Source organism: Pteropus vampyrus, unplaced genomic scaffold (assembly GCF_000151845.1).
Source record: "Pteropus vampyrus isolate Shadow unplaced genomic scaffold, Pvam_2.0 Scaffold303, whole genome shotgun sequence".
In the NCBI taxonomy this organism is placed as follows: Eukaryota; Metazoa; Chordata; class Mammalia; order Chiroptera; family Pteropodidae; genus Pteropus; species Pteropus vampyrus.
The window spans coordinates 611,244-634,464 of NW_011889084.1; the positions used below are offsets into that span (position 1 = coordinate 611,244).

Below are 23,221 nucleotides of genomic sequence, written 5' to 3' on the forward strand. Positions count from 1 at the left end.
AACAGCAAATACTTTGAGGAAAATATTTACATCTCTCATCAGTACTGACTGTCAACACTGAACTTCACACACTTAACCAGCATTAACAGCTGCACATGTACATTCAATTTTGATGACACAAAGAAACCATTAAATTCGAACCCCAATTAAGCAAAATAGCATCCATTATTTTCATCGACAGACTTGCAATACAAAATATTGTATTTAATTACTATGATTAGTTTGAATTTTGCCTAAAAAAAATTGTGGAAGTTGTTTTCTTGTGTTTTCCTAGATTTTGACTCGACCCACAAGTCTAAAATATTTATTATCTGGCTCTTTACAGAAAGTTTGTAAACCCTGAAATTGACTATTCTCATCTCTATTCTACACACTAGGAGGTGAAGGCCGAGGTTCGGCACCTTGACTGAGGTCTCACACCTAAGGCGCAGGCAGGCAGCCTAACTTCAGAGTGCAGGACCCGCACCATGCTGCCTTTAACGACAAATGCAAACGGAAGAACTGGCACCCGAGGAAATAAAATCAGTGGCATAAGCGGAAGATATTTCAAGGACATGATGAAATCACATTTGTAAAACCAGAACGAACTGTTTTGAAATAGAACCAATTAGAGATAATGGGCTCAGCAATAAAAAAGAATCATGTGAAGCTTAAAGATTAACCATTTCTGGGAAAGAAACCAAGTCTCATAAAAGTAAAAATCTGTATCAAGGACATAAATTTAAGTCCCATGACTTCATAAGCGAGACTTTATTATTAGATTTGAGAAAGCAATTAAGTTTGAAGCCCTGAGCAAATCAATCCATCAATAACCTGGCTCCTGTCCCCAGCTAGTCCAAAGTGCCCTTTTCCTTTTCGGAGTGGAAAGAACACAGAAAGTATAAAAATATAGTATCTAAGAAATGTATTGCATTTCTTGCAACCCTATGAAGCAAGAATAGAAATAAGGAAGAAATTTAAACCCATGTTATTAGTAATTTTGTAACTAGTTCAGTCCTTAGTAGTCAAATTTGGAATCATGATTTGGGGTTTAACATCTTTTTTTTTTTTTTCATTTACTTCTTATGGCATTTAAAACACTGAGAAGGTAAAAATTTAAAAAAATTCAAAAAAAACACTGAGAAGGCAATATTAGACTTTTCATTTTAACTAAATATTCAGAATAAATTTTAATTAAATAAGTCTACTAATAACAGTTAAATATTTAGGGACATCTAATATACTAAATTAATAAGTTTTATTAGTTATACAAACAATATAAATATTTAACAGTCTTGGTTGGTGGTGACAGAATGTCAATTGTCCAATAAATGTAAAAGAGAATGAACAGAACTGGAGACAGAGTGCACTTTAGTTATGGATACTCCTCCCCACACACTACATCTCCCTGGACATTAATGAATTCATCCAGTGACTGGCAGATGTGCTACCTTTCCTGACACCCTGGCCAACAACCCTAAAAGGGTTAGCTTTCCACCAGCCGGCAAAGACTCTCAGGACACACAGTGCACCCTCCTGGCTGGAAATTCACTGCAGGGAACAAGGTAAACAGACAATGACAGCAGCTGGGCCAGCCTGGCCCTAGTCCCTCCAGCGGTGTCCACACTGAGCGTTGCAGCACTTGTAGAAGGTGGTCATTGGCTCGTCTGCAGAGCGGGTCTGAAGCTGCATGAAATAGGCACGAGGATGTTCGCATTTGGGACATGGCTCTGGAAACCAGAAAAATAAACAAGTGACCCACATTATTTAAAAAATGATGCTCGTGACCAATACACCTGATATAAGTAAGTGTTATGCAAAAGGCAGCAAAGACCGTCCTCACTCAGCTGGTGGCCCTTGTACCATGATTTAAGGCTACAAACAGTGGTCTCATTCCCAGTATGCTCTCACACTGAGGGAATCTGGGAGAGCTTGAAAAACACTCCTCCTCCCCAATCTGGGTCCCCCTTCTTTTCTCAAATCTGGCTGGAGACTGGCTGGAAACAACATGAAAGGTGACTTGTGGCTGCTGTGTGAATTATAGGGTCCACACCCTGTAGATTCCCCCTAATAAGTTCATCTCCATCACCCATTCATCTTCCCAGAGGAGCTCCGAACGGATGACCAATCCCCCAATCCACCTCAGACCTGAGACACAGGCAGGCTAACTTCAGAGTGCATGATCTTCACCATGCTGCCTCTAGCAACAAACATAAACAGGAACTGGCGCCTGAGGAAACAAACTAGTAGCAGTAGTTCCTCAGGCTTTCTTATCAAGGTCTCACCACACATCCCGTACCTTTTAGAGTGCCCCAAGACACTTACTTACCTTCAAAGTGATTTCACTTTGAGAAACTAACCCTGCTCATGATGAAAACACCTTCAAACACTCTCAAACACCATTTCAAACAAATTCCGCCATTGCTAAATTTTTAACATAGCAGATGTCGCTACTGGTCTATGGGGGAAGGAGATAGCATTAATCTGATTTAGCTCTTCCTCTTCTCAACACAGGTTGTCTAAGGCTCTCCTCTGCCCTTCCTTGGTCACATCTATCTCTATTAGAAATGAATTAAGACTTGAAATAATCAAATTTTTCCCGAAACTACAATTCAATGCTTTCTGGTAGTAACTTTTAAAATTGCATTAGAAAAAGACCATATTTTTTTCCTTAGACTCAAATCTTTGTTACGCCTGTGATTGTTGCTCTCGTAGTTACAACCTGTTGAGTGCCTGTTATGTGCCAAACACTGTAACTCACTTTATGCTCTCACCATCTGAGTAACTCACTTTACGCTCTCACAATCTGGATTAGCTTGAGAGAGGTCAAGGAAAGGTTGTGAAACAGTAAGAACTCATCCTGAGTTTCTAGGCCTGCATGACTCCAAGGCTTGTGCCAATATTATTTGAGTAACAAATAAGTTGTTAAGGAACAAATACACTTTTTCTTTTTAGAAGTCCACTTCAAATAAGTACATCACAGACTCTGAAGTGAAGCGGCACAGTCTGCAGCCTCATATTTATCCATAGCTCAGTTATGGAAAAGGTTTTCCCCTCTCACCTGCAGTAGAGTCAACATTCTCCCAGGCAGCTGCTCCACCAAGCACATCATCCACTTCTTTAAGCTTCGGATACTTCCGATTTGTTACCTAACAAAAAGCAAGTGTTCAGACTTTCCAAGTCAGTGAACAGTACAAACCTAGGCCACCAAACCGCACCTCCATACCTGCCCTCAAGTGTCTCCCGAGACTTTCTTTGACACAGACTGAAGGAATACTAAATGAAAACAATGTTCCCATTATCACAGAGAAGGACACTCCTTTGGAATTTAGGGGACCAATTATTGGGATACCCCCCAAGAGTTGAGAGAGATTCGGCAGTCAGGGATCTCTGCAAGGACTAGAGCACCAGAGCAGGAAGAAAATAAATGTCTTAGGTGAGACCCTCCTCTTCTCTCACACCTCTAAGATATTACTGGATAAACTAAGATGAGAGAAACATACAACTGAAGCCAAAGAGTATTACTTTGCTGGGTAGCCCAGCCACTCCACCACCACCACCACCACCACACCCGCTACTCCCCACGGCTGAAAGCTTTCAAAGCAGGTCACACTTGGCTTCTTTCCCAAGATTAACCATACATACTTGAAATTTCAGGGTTACATAAGAGTTCACTTCTCCCATAGTTCCAGACTCTCAATTCCCACAACACAGCAATATGGTGTGGTACACAAATATTAAGAGTGAAGTAGCACCAACATGTTCTACTTCTAAAAAGTAAAGGTGTACCATGTGCATAATGGGAGATCCTTCAAGAGCCTGGTGTTGCTGGGGCAAAGGAGCACCTTAGTAAGTGAAATCAGACAGGCAAGTCTGAGGGGAAGGGTTCGGTGTCAGCCCTTTCGTTAGCTTCCACTCAGTGCGCTGGTGAACTGCTGAGGGTTTCTGAGCACTCGACGGACTCGATCTGACTTAGGGGTTAACAAGACCAGTCTGGCCGCTGTGTGACCACGGGGGAGCCAGGAGCCCGAGGAGAGGTTACGACAAAAACCCAGAGTAACGGCACTGGGGAGGGACAGACGCCCGGATTCTGGGTGTCCTCGAAGGGAGAGCCGACGGGAAGCGACAGTGAAAGAGAGGGCGGCCAGAGAGGCCAGGGTAGGCGTACTCCGGGGCTGGTGGGCTTACGGCTCTGCGGAAGGAAGCCAGAGGCCTGCGGGAGGTGCCCCGGCCCGGCGCCGGGCTCCGGGACCCACCTTGCGGGTGATGTTGTGCACATAGGGGCAGGTGTTGCAAGCGAAACGGTGGCAGCGCTGGCCCTCCTCCACGATCAGCCCGTTCCCGCAGCCCGGGCAGAAGAGCAGCATAACGGCAGAATCGGCCCCGCAGGCTCCCGGCAGCCACCGCGGCCGGTCGGACGCCGACCCTATGCCCACCTTGAGCTCACATTGGTCCGGGCCAGCCCTTCAGCCCACCAATAGACACGCCGATTTCGCGCTCCCAGTGAGCACTGCGGCAAGCCTCGAACTTCTCATTGGTCTCCGCGGCAGCCCCAACGCTCAACACCCTAATGGCGGAACTGCGCGTTGCTCTCTTTGCGCGTGCGCGCGCAGGCTCCGGCTCGCGGACTGGCGGTCCCGGCGGAGCACAGTTTGCAGCCAGGCGCCCTGGAGGAGGTGGAGGCGGTCGCTCTGCCCGAGGCGCAGGAGAACGATGAGGACGAAGAGGAGGCACTGCCGCACTCCGAGGCGGTGGACGTGTTCCAGGAGGGTCTCGCCATGGTAGTGCAGGACCCACTGCTCTGCGATCTCCCGATCCAGGTGTGCGCGGGCAGGGTACCGGAGTGGTGTCCCGCCGGGCCGTGCGTTGGGGCGTTGACAGATCCCTGGGGGTGCTGACGGGGGCTGCAGCCCAGAGGCCTCTGGTCGTAAACGTATGTCTTAACCAGGGCCGGACCGAGGGTGGGGCGAGCGAGTCCCTTGCCTGGGGCGCGGAATTTAAAGGGAAGCCCCCCACCCCCAAAAAAAATCTCCAGGGTACATTACATTTTAATACAATATGTTTACAATTCAAAGTCGGTGTAAAGAAGCCTATGAGAAACAAAATAATAAAGACAAGATTAGTATTACTGGTTTTTCCCTCCTCAAACTTCAATATTATTTTATCCATCATGGATTTTTACACCTGCCTCAACCTCGTTCCGATGCCGTGGCCTGGATCCTGGTGATCAGAGGCTCTCATACTGGACTGACAGGCCCAGCATTCGTCCTCCTACCCACACCTTGGATGAGAGGATCCAGGGCCGTTCATTCTTTTTGCCTGTTCCTACGTTCCTTTCTCCAGAGCCTCTGTCCACTCTGGACTTTAACTAGAAAATGTGGCTGAAACATGAGATTGAGGTGCTGAAAAACTGAGAAACTAACATGTAAACAAGAATTCCTTCCTTTGTCTTTTGTAAAATTTTGGACACTATCAGCTTTTCTTTGTTGTTATTTGGGGTAGTAAAGAGAGCTAGGGCTACTACTTCCACCCTTGGTCTTTTCTAGGTCACTTTGGAAGAGGTCAATTCCCAAATAGCCCTAGAATATGGCCAAGCAATGACAGTTCGAGTATGCAAAATGGATGGAGAAGTTATGCGTAAGTGCTGCCCTTCTCCCTTCAGGCCATGCAGTCTGAAGATTTTACAGGGACTGGTCGGTGGGACATTCAGAGGCCATGCCCAGGGTTGTTGGGGGCAACCATAAGCCCACCCTGCTCAGACTTGAGCCTCAGTCAAGACAAGCTTTGACGGGGCTTCTGGGTTCCCCTCCTGCCATCTGAGGCTGTGGCCGCGGGACCCACCATGGATCTTCTCCCATTTGTGTCCCTGGTTGCAGCTGTGGTTGTAGTACAGAATGCCACGGTCCTGGATCTGAAGAAGGCCATCCAGAGATATGTGCAGCTCAGGCAGGAGCGTGAAGGGGGCATTCAACACATCAGCTGGTAAGTGGAGCAGTGTCGCCTTACAGTGCGTTCCTGGGAGTTGGTGTGGGACTCCACAGGAACACCTGCTGGATGTGTGCTTTTTAATCAGCTGGGCTCTGCTACGAAATACTAACTGGAGTGATGCGCTCCCTGTCCCGAGCCTTCAGACAGGATAAGTTCTTCCATGCCTGGGAGTCCTGCCTCAGCTGCTCTTTCATCTTTATCACCCCACCTAGGCAGTTGGATATCTTCACTTGGAGACACCTTAGAGCATTTGTGATGTGTCCAGAAGTGGTCTCCCTAGTTACAGATGGTGCAGGTATCAGCAGCCCTATCCCCTCATTACTTGGGTGCTGTCAGCCCTTCCTTGTTTCATTAACAAGGTGTGTTTGGCTCACACAGCCCTTTGAGAGTAGGGCCTCCTTGTAGCTGCCTCAGGCCTGGTGCAGAAATGTACAGGAAAAGAGCCCAGAAGAGGAGGCTGGCTGCCTTGGGCCCCACAAAGCTAAGCACCATGAGCCCTTCTCATGCACAGCGTCTACATCCCAGCTGCCCAGCTCATCCTGCTCATGGTTTACCTGAATCCCTATCTTGCAGGTCCTATGTGTGGAGAACATACCACCTGACCTCTGCAGGAGAAAAACTCACAGAGGACAGGAAGAAGCTCCGAGAGTAAGTTCAGGCCACATCTTGAGCTACATACAGAGAGGCGTCTGAGCTGTGCCCTCTAGTTCCACATGCTATGCCAGAGGGCTGGGACTCTGGCATAGCATGTGGAACTAGAGGGCACAGCTCAATCAATTCCTGGGGAATCTGTCAGATTAGAAGAGTCCCTGGCTATACTGATGCCTCCTGCTGGGGGCCCTCCATACTAGGAGACTGGGAAGGGGAGGAGCAGTGTGAGAGGCCCTACTGCTTCTCACCAGTGGCATTTAAGGGCTACACAGAGCCAGGAAGAGGAAAGAAAAAGTGTGCGTAGAGGTGAAAGGCTGCCCACTGGTGCATTATGGCCACTGCCCCCTCCTTGCCCTCCTGGACACCACACTTCCCACCTGTTTTTTCTTGGTTTCCTACAAGGCTCAGGTGAGGAGTCACTGATGTATCCTATAGATCAGACACTTGACACCTTTCTTTTCTTTCAGTTATGGTATCCGGAATCGGGATGAGGTGTCCTTCATCAAAAAGCTGAGGCAAAAATGAACCTCCAGGCAAGGACAACTCTGTGCTGCAGCCAAGCTGTTCTCCAACAGCAAGAAGCCATGGGCCACTGTCCCCTTTCACAGAAGAGTGTCAGGGTGCACACAACTGGAACTGTCAGTGTGAACCTTGGGCCTTCAGGACTAGGACCTGAGCTTGACCCCTCCCTGGGCCCAAACACCCTAATGGCAGATCCCACAGAGCTGTGTACAGAATAAATCTCTCTGCTTCTTAGTTTGAAAAGTCAAAAAGCCACAGTATCAGGGCAGGAGGGACTGGTGCTGTCTCATGACAGAGGGGAGGCAAGAGCAGAGAATGGTGCAGGTGAGTCAAGTTCAAGATGCCACATGGTCCTGTTAACTGTGATCGCTACAGCAAGGAGGAAATAAAAGCAGAGTAGCTGGCTTTGTTTCTGCTTGTGGAGAAACAAACAAGGGCCTATGCGAGACTGCAGATATGAACAGGCACTCTGGCCCCAGGCCTCACCCAGCATCTCCCCCTAGCTCCTAGAAAGCGAAGTAGCTGGGGGCTGAAGTTGGAGCTGCCAGCTGGGCAGAGGGCTAGGTTGAAGGCGCTTCTCAGAGTGTGGGGAATTGTGACAACACATCCATGGGTCCATATCCCATTGTAATCTCCAGTCACTAAGGAAAGGGTGCAAGGGGGGTCCACCTGACTGAAGGACTTCCCTGTTCTGGGGAATAGTGAGTAAGAGGCCAGGGGCCTGAAGGACCTCCCTCCACAGCCCCCAGCCAGAAACCAGAAAAGAGGCAGCTCTGGTCAAGTTAGTGGCAGCTAAAACGCTCCCAGTCCATTTATTGGCCACATGAGGTGGTCGTCAAGAGACTAGTTAGAAGGTAATCAAGGGAACTAGTGTAATAAATGCCCCGAAGTATGAGAGGTTCAACAGCAGTGAACAAGGCACAAGAGGTGTGTGTCCGACAAATGGGCAGGACTCCTCCCAGGGCTGGCAGGCAGAGTCCCGTGGCCTATGAGGCTCGGAGTGGACAGTCTGCCCGGCTCTGGCCTGTTGGAGCATGTGGCCCCAGCACCCACGCCAGCTCAGTGGAGCTGGGCATCGAGCTCATACTTCTCACAGAACTTATCAGTGAAGGGGATGCAAGTGAGGAACTCACACCACTCACAGCGGACAGGGTAAAAGTAGAAGAGGACCACCAGGCCAGCCAGGAGGCCCAGGAAGATGGCCTGGAAGACGATGATCTGGCAGCGCTTGCGGTACAGGTCAAACCTGCCGAAGCTGATGTAGGGCAAGAAGGCAAAGGAGAGGAAGAGACCACTGACGAAGCCAGAGATGTGGGCGAAGTTGTCGATCCAGGGCAGCAGCCCAAAGGTGAAGAGGAAGAGCACCACCGCCAGCAGCTTGAAGAAGGCACGCCAGGGCCGAGCCAGGATCTGCCAGCTCTGGAAGAGCTCCACGAAGAGGCACGCCAAGATGCCGAACTGCGAGCCAGCCGGGCCCACCTGGGAGGCAGGAGGGGCTGAGCAAGACCCCCGGACCCATAGCCTTGTCTCCCTAGCCCGCCTCCCATGACCCAGAGCACAGCAGGATTGAGGAGGCAAGTGGAGATGCTCCCAAATTGGGACCCACACTCAGTGCTGAAGGTGCACCCTGGGGGCAGCCTTACCTCTGCCCGGTACGGCAGGAAAATGGCACTAGCTAGGTTACCGGTGACGCCACTCAGCAGGTAAATGATGGCTATTCGGTGCCAGCCTGCCAGCTTCTCCAGGTCCCGCAGGACGGTCATCTGGAAGCAGACGGACACCAGGCAGTGCAGGATGCTGTTGGGGATGAGGGCACTCAGCAGGGAAGGCCACACCCCCTAGCCAGCCACTCCAGGGGACCGTGAGATACCCACCCTACCCAGCCCTGCTCAGCCCATATGGTGTCACTTGCCCAGCGTGTAAGAAGAGGGACAGCCAGAGGCGGTAGAACTGATCAGGCACCTCGGGGTTGAGGAAGGGCAGGAGCCCGCACACGTCATCCATGCAGTGCACCTGTGCAGAGTGGCCTGTCAGCACCCTCCGTGGCTGGGGGGAGAGGGGAGGGACACACCCTGGAGGCGTACCTGAGAGCAGAGTGTGGCCTCCTCGTGGAAGTAGCCCCTCATGAAGTCACAGTACTCCCGAGAGGTGATCTCACACCTGGAAGGTCAGGCCAGGGTTGGGAAGACTTGCAGAGGGGGATTGCTGGGGCCCAAGGACAGAGGCACCTGACTACACCCAGGCCCCGGTTTCAGCCTCACTTGCCCAGCTTCATCGGCCCTGGGTAAGTCCAGACTCTCACTCCATGCCCCTTAGTATCTTGGGTTGTTTCAGGACTTGGTAAGGGAGAAGGGCACAGCCACAGGGCAGTGCTCTGCACCCAGGCACACCTACCTGCCCTTGGTGCCAATGCAACAGGGCCGGCCTGTGATGACACAGTCCATGTGAGGATGGTTGGTATGGTTCCCAGCACTGTTTTTGGTGCAGATCTGGGTCACAAATGGGGGCAAGTTGGGTCAGGGCCTTCCCCAATCCTGGGCCCCACACTATGCTTGGGGGTTGGGGCAAAGGTGGACAAGCTCCTACAGTAGAAAACAGATCTCCTTGACTTCAAGCAGGCTACCATACCCTAAGTCTCAGTTTAGCCATCTGTCAAACTGGAATAATGTCACTTGACCTCCCAAGTCTCTACCTGGTTCTCCTGCTCTATCTGCTCAGAAAGGCAGGTGTTGGTGGAGGAACAGGCTGGGCAAAGACCAGGGGCATTGCATCTGAAAACAGGGTGATCCCACAAAGGTCAGGACCTCCTGGCATCACAAATAGGTGGGGTGTGGATTCTTCCCCCACATGACAGGGTCACTCCCCACCAACCCCTCTACCCAGGCTCACCGGCCACTTGGTGATGTCATCTGGCCACTCATGAGGGTCCTCAGAGGAGGGCTCATCACATACCCTGCATGAGCCCAGTATGTGGTCAGACCCTGCTTATGTCCTTAGTGTTGGCACCCTTCCACCCGACTCCATAACAAGGGGAGCACCCTCTCTCCCCAGTACCCAGGGAGACATGGACAAAGGGGAGGGGCTAGCAAGACTGACCTGGGGTCCTGGTGGCAGACAGAACCAAACTGCCTCTTGTGGCCAGCAAGGTCTGGGGCACTGGGATGAAAGGGCCACTTCACCCACACTGCCAGCGTGGACTGCGTGAAGACACAGGGTAAGCCCCTGGTCAGAGCCCTCATCCAGTAGTCTCCAGAAGGCCAGAACCAAAAGCAAAAGCACTGAGATCTTCCTTCTGAGCCCACAACCCAAACTCCATAAATTTACACTCCAGAAATGTGCATGCATGTAGGGATTCTGTTACAAGCTCAAGAGCATAATTCCTATTAGCTTAGAAATAATCTGTCCCAAATCAGGGAACTGGTATAAACTTTGGTACTTCATAAAATGATGTAATAAAAACTTGGTGGAATCCTTTTTTTAATTGTTTAGTGGGAAAAAGTAAGGCAATTCCTCGTATGTAAACTTAAGACACACAAAAACAAGACATGCAGAAAGAGCACACTCAAAGACACATTGCAGTGGTCGTCTATGTGATGAGATGAATGAGTTGGGGAATAAAGAGTAATGAATGAATGTGATGTGAGGAACCTTGCACAGAGGGATGGTGTAAAGTGCTGGAGATCTAGGATAAAAGATAATGGGCTCCATCTGAAGTCACAACAACAAACATGCAGTGCAGACAGGATGTGAGTTGCAGGCAGGGGCACACACCGAGCACTCCTCCTCCGAGGTCTGCACGCAGCCAGACCGGTCATTGCGAACGCAGCAGGCTGAGTGCTTCTCACGCTCCCGTGCGGCACGGATGAAACTATGCACCTGCGGATCCTGGCGCATGCAGGGTGAGAACTTGGCACCCAGGTGAATGAGAGCCTCCTGTGGGTGATCGGGATGTGCAGCTGAGGCCCTGGCCCCTGCCAGCCCAGGATCCTCGCCCACCTGCCTCACCAGGCCCCACCCTCACCGAGCTGGGCCCAATCCAGAAGTTCTCTTGCTGCACGTACTTGACATTCTCATAGACCCCGCGGTTCCGCAGCACCTGGGAGGTTGGGGAGAGAGATCAGCCCACTTGGGCCCTCCCCTCCCAGCCTCAGTGGGAGAGAGTCCAGAGCCCAGACTCCACTAGTGTGGGCCCAGGAAGGGCGCGGGGGCTCACCGAGTCCACAGTCTCATGCTGCGAGAAGCCTACGGGTGCGATGCCATAGATGCACACGGCTAGAATGGTGACGAGCGAGTGCACAAAGGTGAGCCAGTAGGTGAAGAAGGGCCTGCAGGGCGAGAGCATCAGCGAAGGCGGCGTCTCAAACCCGGTACCCCCACTCCCAACCCAGAGCCTTGCCTGCCCTAAGCCACATGCCTACCTGTGGTCGTCCATGTCCTCGATCTGGCGTTTGACATAGCTATCAATTCGCTTGCGGTAAGTGCGGTTGGTTAGCCGGCCCACCATGCCCAGTCCGTACGGCCGCTTCTCCCTAGCAAAGAACTTGCGCACCGGCATTGCAATGCGCTGGCCCCGCCGCTGCCCAGCCGCGCTCACTACCTCCTGGCGCAGCCGCACCTTGGGCTGCGGGGCTGCGGCACCACCCTCCTTCTGCTTCCGCCAGCCGCGTTCCAGGGGCCTGAGGGAAGGCGCGAAGTCACATCCTGCCCCAGGCCCCAGACCTGCTGCAGCCCCTCTGCAATGGGACAAGGGCCACCTTCCATCTGTCTTGGTTCCATCTGTCTTGGTCCCATCTAGCGGTGAAGGCAGAAGGCACTGTGCAGCCTCCTCCTTACCAGTAAAGAGCAATCCTGAGGTCCTCAGGGATGGTAGGCGGCTGGGACCAGACCTGTAAGCGGTTCCCTGGCCTCCCCACTGAGTTCTGTTCAGCCTGTGGGCTCTGGGATTGCGCTCCTGTTTCACAGGCAGGCAGCTGAGGCACAAAAGGTGCCCAGCCCTAGGTCTGCCAGCCACAAGAGCCAAGCAGACCCCACCCCCTCAGCCCATGGGGGAGTCCTGCCCCAGAGACCAGCTGCTCCTGACCTCCAACCACTTACACTCCCTGCCCCCTCGCTGCGGCCACTCACAGCATCAGGTGGCTGCGCTCCAGTTCTGTGCGATCCAGGGCCCCACCCGTGAGGTCCCCTTGTTCCGGGGCTTTCTCCCAGTCCTTGAGCGCCGCCTCCGATGGGGTCTCGAACACCTCGTCTTGGTATGTGGACAGCTCCTCATGAAGGACACCTTCCTGAGCAAACACGCATGGTCAGGGTGGGACGCATCGGCGAAGGGGTGTTGGGTGTGGTCTCGGACTGTGCTCTTACCCGGGCAAAGAAAGATGTGTCCAGCTCATCGGGGAAGTCCACAGTGTCCTCCTCCAGGAAGCTGGCGGGAGTGAAGCTTCGGCGCTGCACCCGGCGCAATGTACCATCCCTAACCGAGCGGCCCTGCCAGCAAGGAGGTGAGTACATGGCTTGGAGCCCCAACCCCACCCGACTCCCACCCCGGCCCCTGCACCCACCTTCACCAGCGCTGCAGCCGCCCGGAAGCTCATCTTGGCCACAGACTCACGCTTGCGCCTCCGCGGAAGCCGGTTAAAACCCGAGCGGGAGCTGGAGAAGGAGCAGAGGGAGGCAGCACCCGGCGTGACGGGCGTGTGCGGGGTACTCAGGCCATCGGCGGTGTCATCCGCCATGCGGAAGGCCCGGCCCCGGGCCAAGGGGTCTATGATCTGGTGGAGGGGAGGAGACGCAGGAGTCGGGGGACGGTTGGGTCATCACCACATGGGCTCCTTCCCCACCCAGGACCTCACTGAAGAACACTTCAGAGCTGTTGCTCCTCCCACATCCCAGTGGATACCCAGAGAGTGGTGGGTACCACCCCACCCCAATGCACAGAGAGGTCCCTCTCCCCACCTGTAGTGCCTTTACACTGCTGTTCATCCTGAGATGTTGGCCCCATGGTACAATCCCAGGGCCCCCTTCCCAGAGAGTCTCTTAGGTGTCTTTATGACCATGCTCCCCGACCATGAGCTCCAAGGAACCTCCTCTGCTGGGGCTGGCTGTGTCCCTCACCCCATCCCCAGGGAGCAGAGTGAGGAGCCTGTGGGAGGCAGCAGAGGGTAAGCATACCTTTTGCATACCCAGCTGGCAGGGCCCCACATACAGTGGAGGAGGTGTCTCAGTGCTGGTCAGCGACACATTGTCCTGGCTAGGCAGGTCTAGCTCCCGGATGACCTGGGGCTTCAGCTTCCCATAGCGCTGGCTGCAGTGACGGATGCTCTTGCGCTGCCATTTCTGGGTGCTGTCACTGTCCTTGCTCACTCCAAACCAGTCCGCTGTGCCCCTGCCATGGAAGGGACTCAGCGAGTGGAAGCCAGATCTCTTCCCTCCCCAGCAGGAGCTTCAGAGGTCCTCCTCCTAGGAAGCATGCCCCACCCCAGGCCTCCGGTCACTGTAGGGTCCAGGGTCCAGTTAGGTCCAATTTAGAGGATGAGTTCCAGCCCCCTAAACAATTAGCCAACTCAAAATTCCCACTAGAACCGCAGGTGATAGGCCCTGCCCAGGTGCGTATTTTACACAGACTCGCAACCAATCCCTGAGAGGGGGGTTTGTAGGGAAACACTGAGTCCAGAGATGGTGCTCAGAGCTCCACCCTTAGCTCACCCAGACAGCTTGGCCCTGGGCAGCAGCTTGACCTTGGATACCACAGAACTCAGGCAGTGGACACCGCAAGCCCAGGCAGGCTGCCCATAGCCCTTGGACATGCAAGCAAAAACACTGCCAGCACCAGAAGTTAGGAACCCCAAAGAATGCAAACTGCTCCCAAGAGGTCCCAAGCCATGCACACACCAGCTGACACTAACACACTCACGCCCTGCCCAAGGTACCTGAGCAGGGACCGAGAGAGAGACCAGCGCTGTGGAAGGGCCCTGCGGGCAGCAGGGGAACCCAAGAGGGGTAGAGTGTGGACACGCCCAAAGCGCACCTGTCGGCTGTTCAGGAGTCAGAGCATTGGGGTGGGGGAGACAGAGAAGGAGAGAGCAAGTGCTGGAGGGGAGCAGAGAAGGGTGGTAGGTGAGAGGAGTCAGTCCCCAGAGCAGGAAGGCAGGGTGACACAGAGAACAAGATCGAGGAGAAAGCCGAGACAGAAGGGGCCCTTGCGCTATTCCCAGCCTCAGTACCCAAAGTGGACTATGGATGCCTGCCTCTGTCCCACCAGCCCCCAGGCCCCAACCCAAGAAGCAGCCAGAGCAGTGTGGTACCTGCGGATGGTCTGCGTGATAGACGTCTGGCGCTGCAGCACTGGCCGGCGGGGCTCATAGTAGGGCGAAGGGACGTGGGCCGTCTCAGCTGGCATACTCACACTCCTCAAGAAAGCCTGGCGTCTCAGGGGCTGGGCAACGGGGTCATGGTAAGGAGGCGGGACAGGATGTACCCACAGCCCCTGCTGGCCAGGACCTACCTGCAGGAAGCTGGGTTCCTCAGCCACTGGAGGTGCCACAGCTGGAATGTCCAGCTTCAGCCAGGGCGGCTTCTTTCGCTGCAGGCTGCTAGTGCTATCTCTGCGGGCCTCGCTCATGGTTCCAGATGCAGCAAAGTGGGCCTGGGAGTGTGATGTGTTATTCAGTAACAATGCCGACAATCATCTGAAGGTTCCTTGGGCCCAGACCCAGGAGGAGAGAGAAGCAGCAGTAACTCCAGTAAGGGTAATCACGGCTCCCATTGCTGAAGTCCTACTCTGTGCTCCACACTAACACACTCTCTGCCTTATTTGTCTCTATAGATACCGCCAGGCACATACTAGGTCCTCAGACAATATAAACTCATGTGACGAATATGGGAGCACCTACTATGAGCCACTCCTAGGTGCTGGGGACACACTAGTGTAGAGAACAAGGAAACCAAAACAGACAAAACCTCTGCCTCCCTGGAGCTTATAAGCCAGACAAACAATAAACCTAAAGTAAATAGATATACTGTGTTAAAAGATGTGAACTGTGATAGGGACAAAATCAGCACATTACAGTTGCCAGGGGCAGTGATGCCTTCCTATGAGGTGGCATCTGAGCAAAGGCTTGAAGGAGGTGATGGAGTGAGCAAGGCTGGGGGTTAGGGGTTGTTCCCACTACAGGGAATTGCCAGTGCAAAGGTCTGAGTGGGCACGAGAACATTGGCAGGCTGAGGAGCTCGCCCCAGTCTATATAGAGGGAAAATTTCAGCCCTCAGCCTCTTATCCACCATGCTGTCCACCCCAGAGACAGAGGGCCCACTACGCCCACCACAGGAGTGTACTATGGCTCCACCTCACTGAGTGAGTGCCTGGCTTCCCAAGGTTTGAGAGCTCCTACTGCAAAGGGACCTCCTGAAAACCACCTGGGCACAGACGCTGTCGTGACCACCAGGGTGCGCCATGCAGCCAGAAACAGCAGCAAAACAGTTCAGTGCTGGGAGGGTGGCTTGCCCAGCACCACACCTCAGCATCTGAGACCCTAACCCTAAATCTACCACTTAGACACAGGGTTAGGGCCCAAGACCCAGAGTAAAGAGGCCAGGGTTTTATTTGGGCCACTACGGCTTGGCCGTGTGACCGTGAGGCAAAGGGCCTGTGACCATGGCTTCCCTGGCACTCTATTTCCCTCCTTACAAAATGGTACTTTCAGGACCAATCTAAACAGATCTCCCCAAAGAAGGACCGCAAGGGATCTGGAAATAGAATATCCGAGATTGAGAAGGTTCTATGAGCACAATGAGGGGTATGGATACCAAAGGAGTGCCCAAGCAATACTCGGAACAGAGACCCCAAAATTCCTCGGCCTCCTCAAAGAGCTTCTGACCCCAAAGCCTCTGAACTGCGGGGTTTATAACCCACCCACTAACATCCCCAGAAACAGCTTCCACTTCTGAGCCTCCTTCGCAACTGCTTGGAGGAAATATTGAGAAAGCCCCACCCATACCTTAGAAATAAGGAAACTGAGGCCTAGAAAACAGAAGCTTGACTTTCCCAAGGTCACATATTAAGGGTAGCATAACTAGAGATAGGCTTAGGATGCTGTTCACAGCTCCTACTGGACCTATACAGACCAGGGAAGGGTTAGGACTCTGCTCAGAGCAACTCCCAGCTCTATATTGAGCTGGGAAAGTCTGACAGTGTTTGCTCCCACTTCTACACAGACCAGGGAGGGCACGGGGTGCTGAGCACAGCTCCTTCTGACCCTACACAAAACAGGGACAGCTCTAGATGCTGCTCCCAGCTCCTCTTGGCCCTATGTCAACTAGGGACAGGCCCAGGACATTCCTCACAGTTTCCACTGGTACTGTGTAGACCAGAAACAGCCCTGGACATTGGTCACAACTCCTTCTGGCCCTACACAGACCAGGGACAGGCTGAGCATGCTGTTCACAGCTCTTACCAGCCCGCACCACTCAGGGACGTGCTTGGAACAGTACTCACAACTTCTGTTGGCTCTACACCAATTAGGGCCCAGCCCAAGACCCAGCTCACAGGTCCTACGAGCCCTATATCCACTGGGGGCCAGGCCAGGATGCGGCTGGTAGCTCTGCCTTACACCAAACAGTGCTGAGCCCAGGACAATGTGCACACTCCTAATGGCTCTATATTGACCAAGGACAGGGCCACGCCACTGCTCACATATCCTATTACCCCTATACTGACACTGCTCACCACTCATACTCCTACTGGCCCAATACCAATTAGGGACTGTCCCAAGGCACTCCTCACGGGTCCCACTTGTGCTACACCAACCAAGAACAGGCTCGGCCCTTCAGGGACGCCTTCTCCTGGCTCTTGCCCCATCCTTCACGGTCCAACTTCTTTGAGCTAACGGTGCACCCGGGGATCTTTTCATCTCTCCCTTGCTTTCATGCGGTCTGATCTCAGGGGAAGGGCCAAAGGCAGCATTTATTCACATGTCACTGGGAATCCCTCTGAGCTCCCTGCCCATGTGAGCCCCAGAATGTGGGGTCACACGGAGGAGTCCCCAGCAGGGGACAGAAGCAGACAGGTTGCAGGGACAGTGTCTGAAATGAAGGCATCCTGAGAACTGGGTCTCTCTGGGATATGAACCAGGAGATCAGCACTCATCCAGCCTATGCCGCAAACCCAGCCCAGACCTATGTGTCCTGATACGGCTCAGCCACATCATCAATAGGTCACAGGTCAGCATCTGCCAGCCCTCCCTTCACAGATCATGTACTTTATGACCCCTCTTCTGGTAAGGAAGTGACTGGGAAGGACAGCTCTGGGGCTCAGCACTAGCAGTGGGATTTCAGACAGTATCAAGTACGTTGGGAAGGCAGACAGTGATCAGAACCTGCGCTGCTGTGACAGCATCCCCAGTGTACCCTCCAAGCCACAGTCAGGCCATGCCTACCAGGTGGGGATCCAGGAGATCTGACCCCCAAGATTGTGCTGGACCCCATGGGGGCTTGTGGGTGAGGGGCCAGACAGGATGGGAACCCCCTTAGCATTTCGGATGGGGGAGGCTATGCCACATTTAGTCTGTCCCGGCTATTCAACCACCACATGCCTTACAGAGCCTCAGTGTTCTCGCCTGGAAAAGGGGCTGGTGCTTCTGGTGGAGCCTTTGTGAGATACGAAGAGGAACAGGGCCAGGAGTGGCTCCTGGGATCACTGCTGGGAATCACTGCTGGGTGCTGGGGGGCCAGCCTCTTCAGGAGCCTCTCCATGCATGTCCAGCACTCCTAGGTGACATCAGATGGTTCCCACTCAGCAGTGCAAGAAACCTTTGCCAGCCGATTGGCCCGCCCTACTACACATACTCATGACTTTCTATGGCTCCCACTGCTCCCTCACCCACAGCCTCTCCTCACACCTGGCTCCCTCTGGTCTCAGGGCCCTGGCCCTACACACGCATTCTGCCCAACCTTCCACATGTCCTAGGACCTACAGCCTCAGTCAGGCTGCCCTAACCCTAAGAGGCGCTCTGGGCCCTGGAGTCCCCTTGCACGCTTGGGAGTTTGCCCATGTGTGTGCTGTCCTGTCCTGTCACTGCGAGGTCCACAGTGCCCACGACAGACCAGCTCCAGAGCTGCCGCCCAGTAAATACTGGTCACTTAGGAGCACAGGCTAGCAGAGCCAATCCCCATGGTCTGGGTGATGGGGGATTCCTGAAGATGACCTGAAGTTGGGTCTGGGAGGAAGAGCTGGACAGGGCAGGAGCAGCACAAAAAGTTTGGGAAAGGGTGATGAGCGAACACAGGGAGCTGGACATCCCGCCCCCCCCCCACCACCACCCTAGACCCCACAGGCCTAGGCCCACAGTCTGTCACAGGAACATAAGAGCTGCTCAGCTCGTGAGGGAGGCACCTGCTCTGTGCCTGTACCCCTAGACCTCCCAGTGTCCCTCACCTCCACCCAAATCCCTCCTGTATTTGGGGCGGAAGCAGGAGGGAGCTCTGTAAGCCACACAGCTCCAAGACAACCAGCCTGCCCTCAGTGCTGTGGGTCCCTGGTCTGCCTTACCCCTGTGTGCCCAGTTTCCCATCTGAGCCTCAAGTGAGTGGGATTCACAAGGGGCGGGGGTGGGAGGGGTGCTCCACAGCGGGCCCCAAGGGTGTGGAGGAGGGACAGGCCCAGGCTGGACAAAGAGTCTGGTCTGGGGAGGGGTCAGTGTCCACCCAGAGGAGACAGTGGCTCAGTGTCCAGGCCTCCCTTAGGAGCACAGTGGGCTCTTGTTCCCAGACAGCCCCTCATGGGGGAAATCCCAATAGCATCTCCACTCTGCTGACCCTTCAATGCAGGGAGAAACCACAGCCCAGGGAGGGTGGACCGCCCAGGGTCACACAGTGTTTGAGTCACTCTGGCAACATTCATGACTGCCCACCCAGTGCCCAGTCCCATCAGGAGACACCCAAAGGGGCATCTGGAAGTAAAGTGAGAAGTACTGATGAAGTAAACACCAACTGTGGGGACCCAGCCCAGTAGGAGGGCACAAAACGGCACTGCACCCCTGGTCCTTCGAGCAGCTCGGGATAAGTATGGTGCAAGACGGGAGATAAAGCTGAGGGACAAGGGCCCCGCAGGGTCACGGGACCACTGAGGCTGCTTTAAGAGGCAGTGAGAGGGGTGGGAGCTGCCGTAGCCATCAGGGCAGAGGGCTGGGTGGGGAGCAGGAAGAGGGTCCCACTGACCCAGGTTCCTGCTCTGGGGTTCACTAGGGTCCCTTCAGGCTGGCACTGTGCATGGCTGCAGGAGGGTCCAGGAAGCAAGAGCCAGTACAGGGAGGCCAGTGGGGAGAGCCTGGCCCAAGACACTGTACACAGACCCTGCTCACCTCCAGCACCTGCAACCCTATGCAAGTTTCAATTTTCCCATTTGAAAACCGGGGGCCACAGCAGTTCCTGCCAAACAGTATGTGTTCAAGAAGCAGCAGCTGGATCAAAATCAGAAGGGCTGGTGATGCCTGCCAGCTCTGGGGAGCTCCCTAAGGAGGGCAGCCACAGGAAAGGCAGGGAACCCAGGAGTAAGAGGGCCCAGGAGCATGCACAAACAAAGCAGGAGCCATGGGGGGAACTGGGGACAGGACCCTCCAGGATGCCCTGTTTGGGAGGGTGGGCCAAGAGGAAGAAGGAGACTGGGCACACATTCTGACCTGCCCACGTCTCACCAGTGGCCACAGTCAGTGTGAAGCTGGATCCTCAGGTGTAAGCAGCAGCTACCACTGCACTCAGCACTCAGGCCTTCCCTGCAAACTCACAGGAAAATGCTGGCAGGGGCGGCTGGAGGCCAAGTGGATGGCCCAGCCCCAGGACCAGACCTGCAAAGCCTGAGCCCTGTCCTGCCCAGCCCAGGGGACCGCCCATCACCAAGGTCAATTGGAGCAAAGGGCCCCACCCCAGGACACTTGCCCAAACGTGTCCCCAGTTCCCCTGAGCACAGTCCCAAGAGAGGTCAGCTTCCCCAACCTCCCCAGTAGAGCCCATCTCTGACCCTCAGTCTTCTGTTTGACCCCTAAGCTAATGCCCAACCCCATATCTCCCTTGGGATGGAGAATCATCAGCTGTCTGGCAGCCTAGAATCCAGTCCTTCTCCACTACATGCTACTGTGTGGCAAAGCTAAAGTCATCTGGCCTCTCTGGGCCTCTCTGCCTCACCTGTAAATGGCATCATATTGGGAAGAACATAGACCAGGTCCTCAACCATCCTCAACCCTCCCAGCTATAGCTCTACTTTTCTGTGGAAGAAGTGAGGTTCGGAGGGGAGCAGGGCAGGCCTGAGACCTGACCAATGGCCTGCAGGGTGCCATCCGAAGGAAGATACATCAAATCCCTGCCTCCTCATGTCAGCCATTACCTGCTATCACCCCAAAGGAGGATGCAGAGGGCCAATAACAAAACAACAGGAGTCTTCCTGCTATAGGAGGCCCTGAAGACACAGGGACCTGACCTGGGAGGGTGGTGCACAGGGTAGAAGAGGGAGCATCAGCCCTGGGGAGGAGGCACTGTCCCAAGGCTCAGCAGGCACATATGGCCCGGGGGTTGCCGACGGCCATGGCCCGGGGGTTGCCGATGGCCAGAATTGAAGCTCCTGACCTCACTGAGTCTGACAGGGGCTGATAGAACAGACACATCCCAGGGTTGGGGAGCCCTAAGGCTCCGAGAGGTTGGAGGACCTGTCCATGCAACAGTCAGCAAGGGAGTAGGGGCACAGACTTAACCACAGGGAATTCTGAGTGTGACCATCGGGGGTCTAGCTGAATCTCAGGAGTTAGGGGGAAGCACTGCCCCGCTACGAGCCACAGAGGGAAAAGGCCCACATCCCATCAACATGTCTGGTCACCAGTCAGTGCCCCCAGAAGTGCCCTGACTGACTCCACACGTTTGCTCTCTGGTGCCTAGACACCCTCCCAGGACACACTGGCTGCTGGATAGTGCTAGAGAGGCCCCACAAGGGAAAACCAGTCCCTGAAAGCCATAATCAGAGCAGAAATGGATTCAGTCATCAGAAGCCTGACACCTGCCTCAAACCAAAGAACCCTGACTGACCCACTGAACAAACTCTGAAAGGGGTCCTCTGTGTCCATCTATCTACAGATAAGGAAACTGAGGCTCAGAGATGCTCAAGGTCGCTAAGCCTCCAAGGGGGTTCAAAGCCTTGGGCCATGTTGGCCCAGGAGCTGGGGTGGAAAGGATCCATGTGCCTGTCTAGCTGGCCACGGTAAGAGGCAGACCATCTGGGTTCCTCAGGTTGTGGAGGGCTGTCAGGCCCCTGTGGGACCCCACTCTACCCCGTCAACCCAGAGCATTTCAGTTCAGGGAGTAGGGAGTCACCCTCAAACACACCCAACCCAGAAAACAGGCAGAAGCCAAGGAATCTGATCTCTGGGCAGAAAGTTGATCTTGTCACAGACACCAGTGTGGGGAAACTGGAGCTGGCGTCGGGAAGCCCCTCACATCCGGGTAGAGCAGCAGTGGGGTATGGGGTACCCTGAGCAGCAGTTAGAGCTGAGAAGACCCTGAGAGGGCCCTGAAAGTAGGGGAAGACCTGGGTGATTCCCCCTGAATCCAGGGTCCCTCTAGGATGCAAGCTCCCAAGCAGTGGTTTGTCTGGCCAGCACGCTAACTCTGGATGGGGATGTTGATCATAGCAATGCTCCAGCTCTGCTGCCCTCGGCCAGCCTGTCTGTACATTGGGAAGCTGTTCAGCCAGTGGAGGCTGCTTGGAGGAGTCAAAAGGTGCCTGAGGCCTGACACCTTTATCTGGGGCCACTTGACTCCTGTGCCCAGCTACTAGCCCCTGTCCTGTTCTCAGGGGAAAAGATCCAGCTTGCCTAGAATGACTCCTGGTGACAGGGAACTCAGCCTCAGGGACCCCTTGAGCCCCACTCAGCTGCTCAGTTCCCTACCTTTCTCTCAATCTCTGAGTGGGGGCTACAGGGTTGAGAATGGTTCTGTGGGTGTGGGGAGAACCCAGCATCTGGCTGGGCCAAACCTGAAAAGCCAGTTTCATCCTTGAATCTTCTCTGCCAGGAAGTCCCAAGGTAGGGGGTGGGCGTGGGGGGCCTTTCCCAGCACAGAGCTAGGGCCTCCAGACCCAGGCCCCGCCCACCCAGACAGACACACAGACACACAGACACACAGACACACAACCTCACAACCTCAAGTTGCACACACTTAAGAAGGAGCTCTGGTCAGGACCATCTGAGCCTTGGGCAGGAATGGCTGGGGGACTCCTGCCCATTCCCCAACTCAGCCACAGACATGTCCCCAGCAGGGCAAACAGCCAGCCCCCAACCCCGCCCCCCACCTCCAGTGCCCTAAGCACCTGGGGTCCCTCCATCTCCCCAACCAAGAGACCTGTTTCAAGGCACCCTGTAGAGGTCTCGGTTCAGCCCTGGCCTGCACCTCTTGGCCACCGAGCACAGGTTGGGGGCGAGGGGAGGTCTTTGGTAGTAGCTCGCAGAGCCCTGCAGTTTCAGTGTTTACAGATGGGAGAGACGGGTCAGTCCTCACCCCGAGCTCCACAACCACTGCTGTTAAGTGCTGCTATGATCCCATCCCCAAGGAGCACGGCTGGGACAGGGATGATCCTGAGAAGTCCCACCCTCTGAGCTGGAGTTTCGACTTGAAGACACCACCCACTAGTGGTGGCCGGGAAGGAAAACGTAAGGGGGGGAGGGTGTAGCTCAGAGGAGCCGGGGACAACCCCGGACTCCGAGCCCTCCAGCTCCCAGGACCCTCAGCTGTTGGGCGGGGGTTGGAGCCGAGCTGTCCAGCTTGGTAAATCCACTGGGACGTGCTAATCCGGCCACGGGCTATTTTTGCGGCGCGCCGGGTTTGGAATCCGGGGCTGGGCCGCCTCCGCGGGCGGCTCGGGAAACTCCGGGAAGGAAAGTCCAGGAGCCTCAGGCGGGGACTGGGTCCAATCCCCGGACCCAGACCCAACCTCGGCCCCGGATCCGACCTGGCTCCGGCCGCTCTAAGCGGCTCCGGCCGCGGTGGGCTGAGGACGGGCCCCGCGCGCAGCGGACACAGCCCGGGAACCCTCCCGGCCCGCGGCGCCCTG

At 54.6% G+C, this 23,221-nt stretch overlaps 3 protein-coding genes across 4 annotated transcripts in view; 1 reads left to right on the forward strand and 2 right to left on the reverse strand.

Moving 5' to 3' along the window:
• Positions 1–739: 739 nt before the first annotated feature.
• Positions 740–4,416, reverse strand: POLR3K (RNA polymerase III subunit K). The gene is made up of 3 exons (XM_011376726.2): positions 4,236–4,416; positions 3,041–3,128; positions 740–1,709 (listed from the first exon to the last, which is right to left on the reverse strand). The coding sequence occupies exons 1-3, from the start codon at positions 4,344–4,346 to the stop codon at positions 1,582–1,584; spliced, it is 327 nt and encodes a 108-aa protein (XP_011375028.1). The 5' UTR covers positions 4,347–4,416; the 3' UTR covers positions 740–1,581.
• Positions 4,417–4,550: 134 nt separating this feature from the next.
• On the forward strand, positions 4,551–7,545 carry SNRNP25 (small nuclear ribonucleoprotein U11/U12 subunit 25; the record flags this gene model as incomplete). The annotated part of the gene is made up of 5 exons (XM_011376727.2): positions 4,551–4,799; positions 5,526–5,616; positions 5,856–5,961; positions 6,541–6,615; positions 7,086–7,545. Coding segments are annotated over 5 exons (579 nt in total), but the record flags the coding sequence as incomplete, so codon positions are not given.
• Positions 7,546–7,917: 372 nt separating this feature from the next.
• RHBDF1 (rhomboid 5 homolog 1) overlaps positions 7,918–23,221 on the reverse strand; it is an 18,787-nt gene continuing 3,483 nt past the window's right edge. Inside the window, exons 1-18 of one of the 2 annotated variants that reach the window (XM_023521349.1) lie at positions 22,513–23,182; positions 14,639–14,779; positions 14,439–14,569; positions 13,306–13,519; positions 12,696–12,905; positions 12,499–12,621; positions 12,265–12,422; positions 11,559–11,816; positions 11,354–11,465; positions 11,162–11,236; positions 10,912–11,073; positions 10,237–10,337; positions 10,030–10,093; positions 9,535–9,629; positions 9,225–9,300; positions 9,053–9,153; positions 8,784–8,937; positions 7,918–8,619 (exon numbers count right to left, since the gene is read on the reverse strand). In XM_023521349.1, the coding sequence (XP_023377117.1) occupies positions 8,200–8,619; positions 8,784–8,937; positions 9,053–9,153; positions 9,225–9,300; positions 9,535–9,629; positions 10,030–10,093; positions 10,237–10,337; positions 10,912–11,073; positions 11,162–11,236; positions 11,354–11,465; positions 11,559–11,816; positions 12,265–12,422; positions 12,499–12,621; positions 12,696–12,905; positions 13,306–13,519; positions 14,439–14,569; positions 14,639–14,755 (2,571 nt within the window). In that variant the 5' untranslated portion in view covers positions 14,756–14,779; positions 22,513–23,182 and the 3' untranslated portion in view covers positions 7,918–8,199. Of the gene's footprint in view, positions 8,620–8,783; positions 8,938–9,052; positions 9,154–9,224; positions 9,301–9,534; positions 9,630–10,029; positions 10,094–10,236; positions 10,338–10,911; positions 11,074–11,161; positions 11,237–11,353; positions 11,466–11,558; positions 11,817–12,264; positions 12,423–12,498; positions 12,622–12,695; positions 12,906–13,305; positions 13,520–14,438; positions 14,570–14,638; positions 14,780–22,512; positions 23,183–23,221 lie in introns of those variants that run through there. The other variant, XM_023521348.1, reaches the window with a different exon arrangement.

Bases quoted from the DNA above. Each gene is read 5' to 3' on its own strand.
- POLR3K (XM_011376726.2), bottom strand. From the start codon at position 4,346: ATGCTGCTCTTCTGCCCGGGCTGCGGGAACGGGCTGATCGTGGAGGAG. The intron at 3,129-4,235 runs GTGGGTCCCGGA...GCTTTTTGTTAG, and splicing joins TGCACAACATCACCCGCAAG to GTAACAAATCGGAAGTATCC. The intron at 1,710-3,040 runs GTGAGAGGGGAA...TCTGGTTTCCAG, and splicing joins GAATGTTGACTCTACTGCAG to AGCCATGTCCCAAATGCGAA.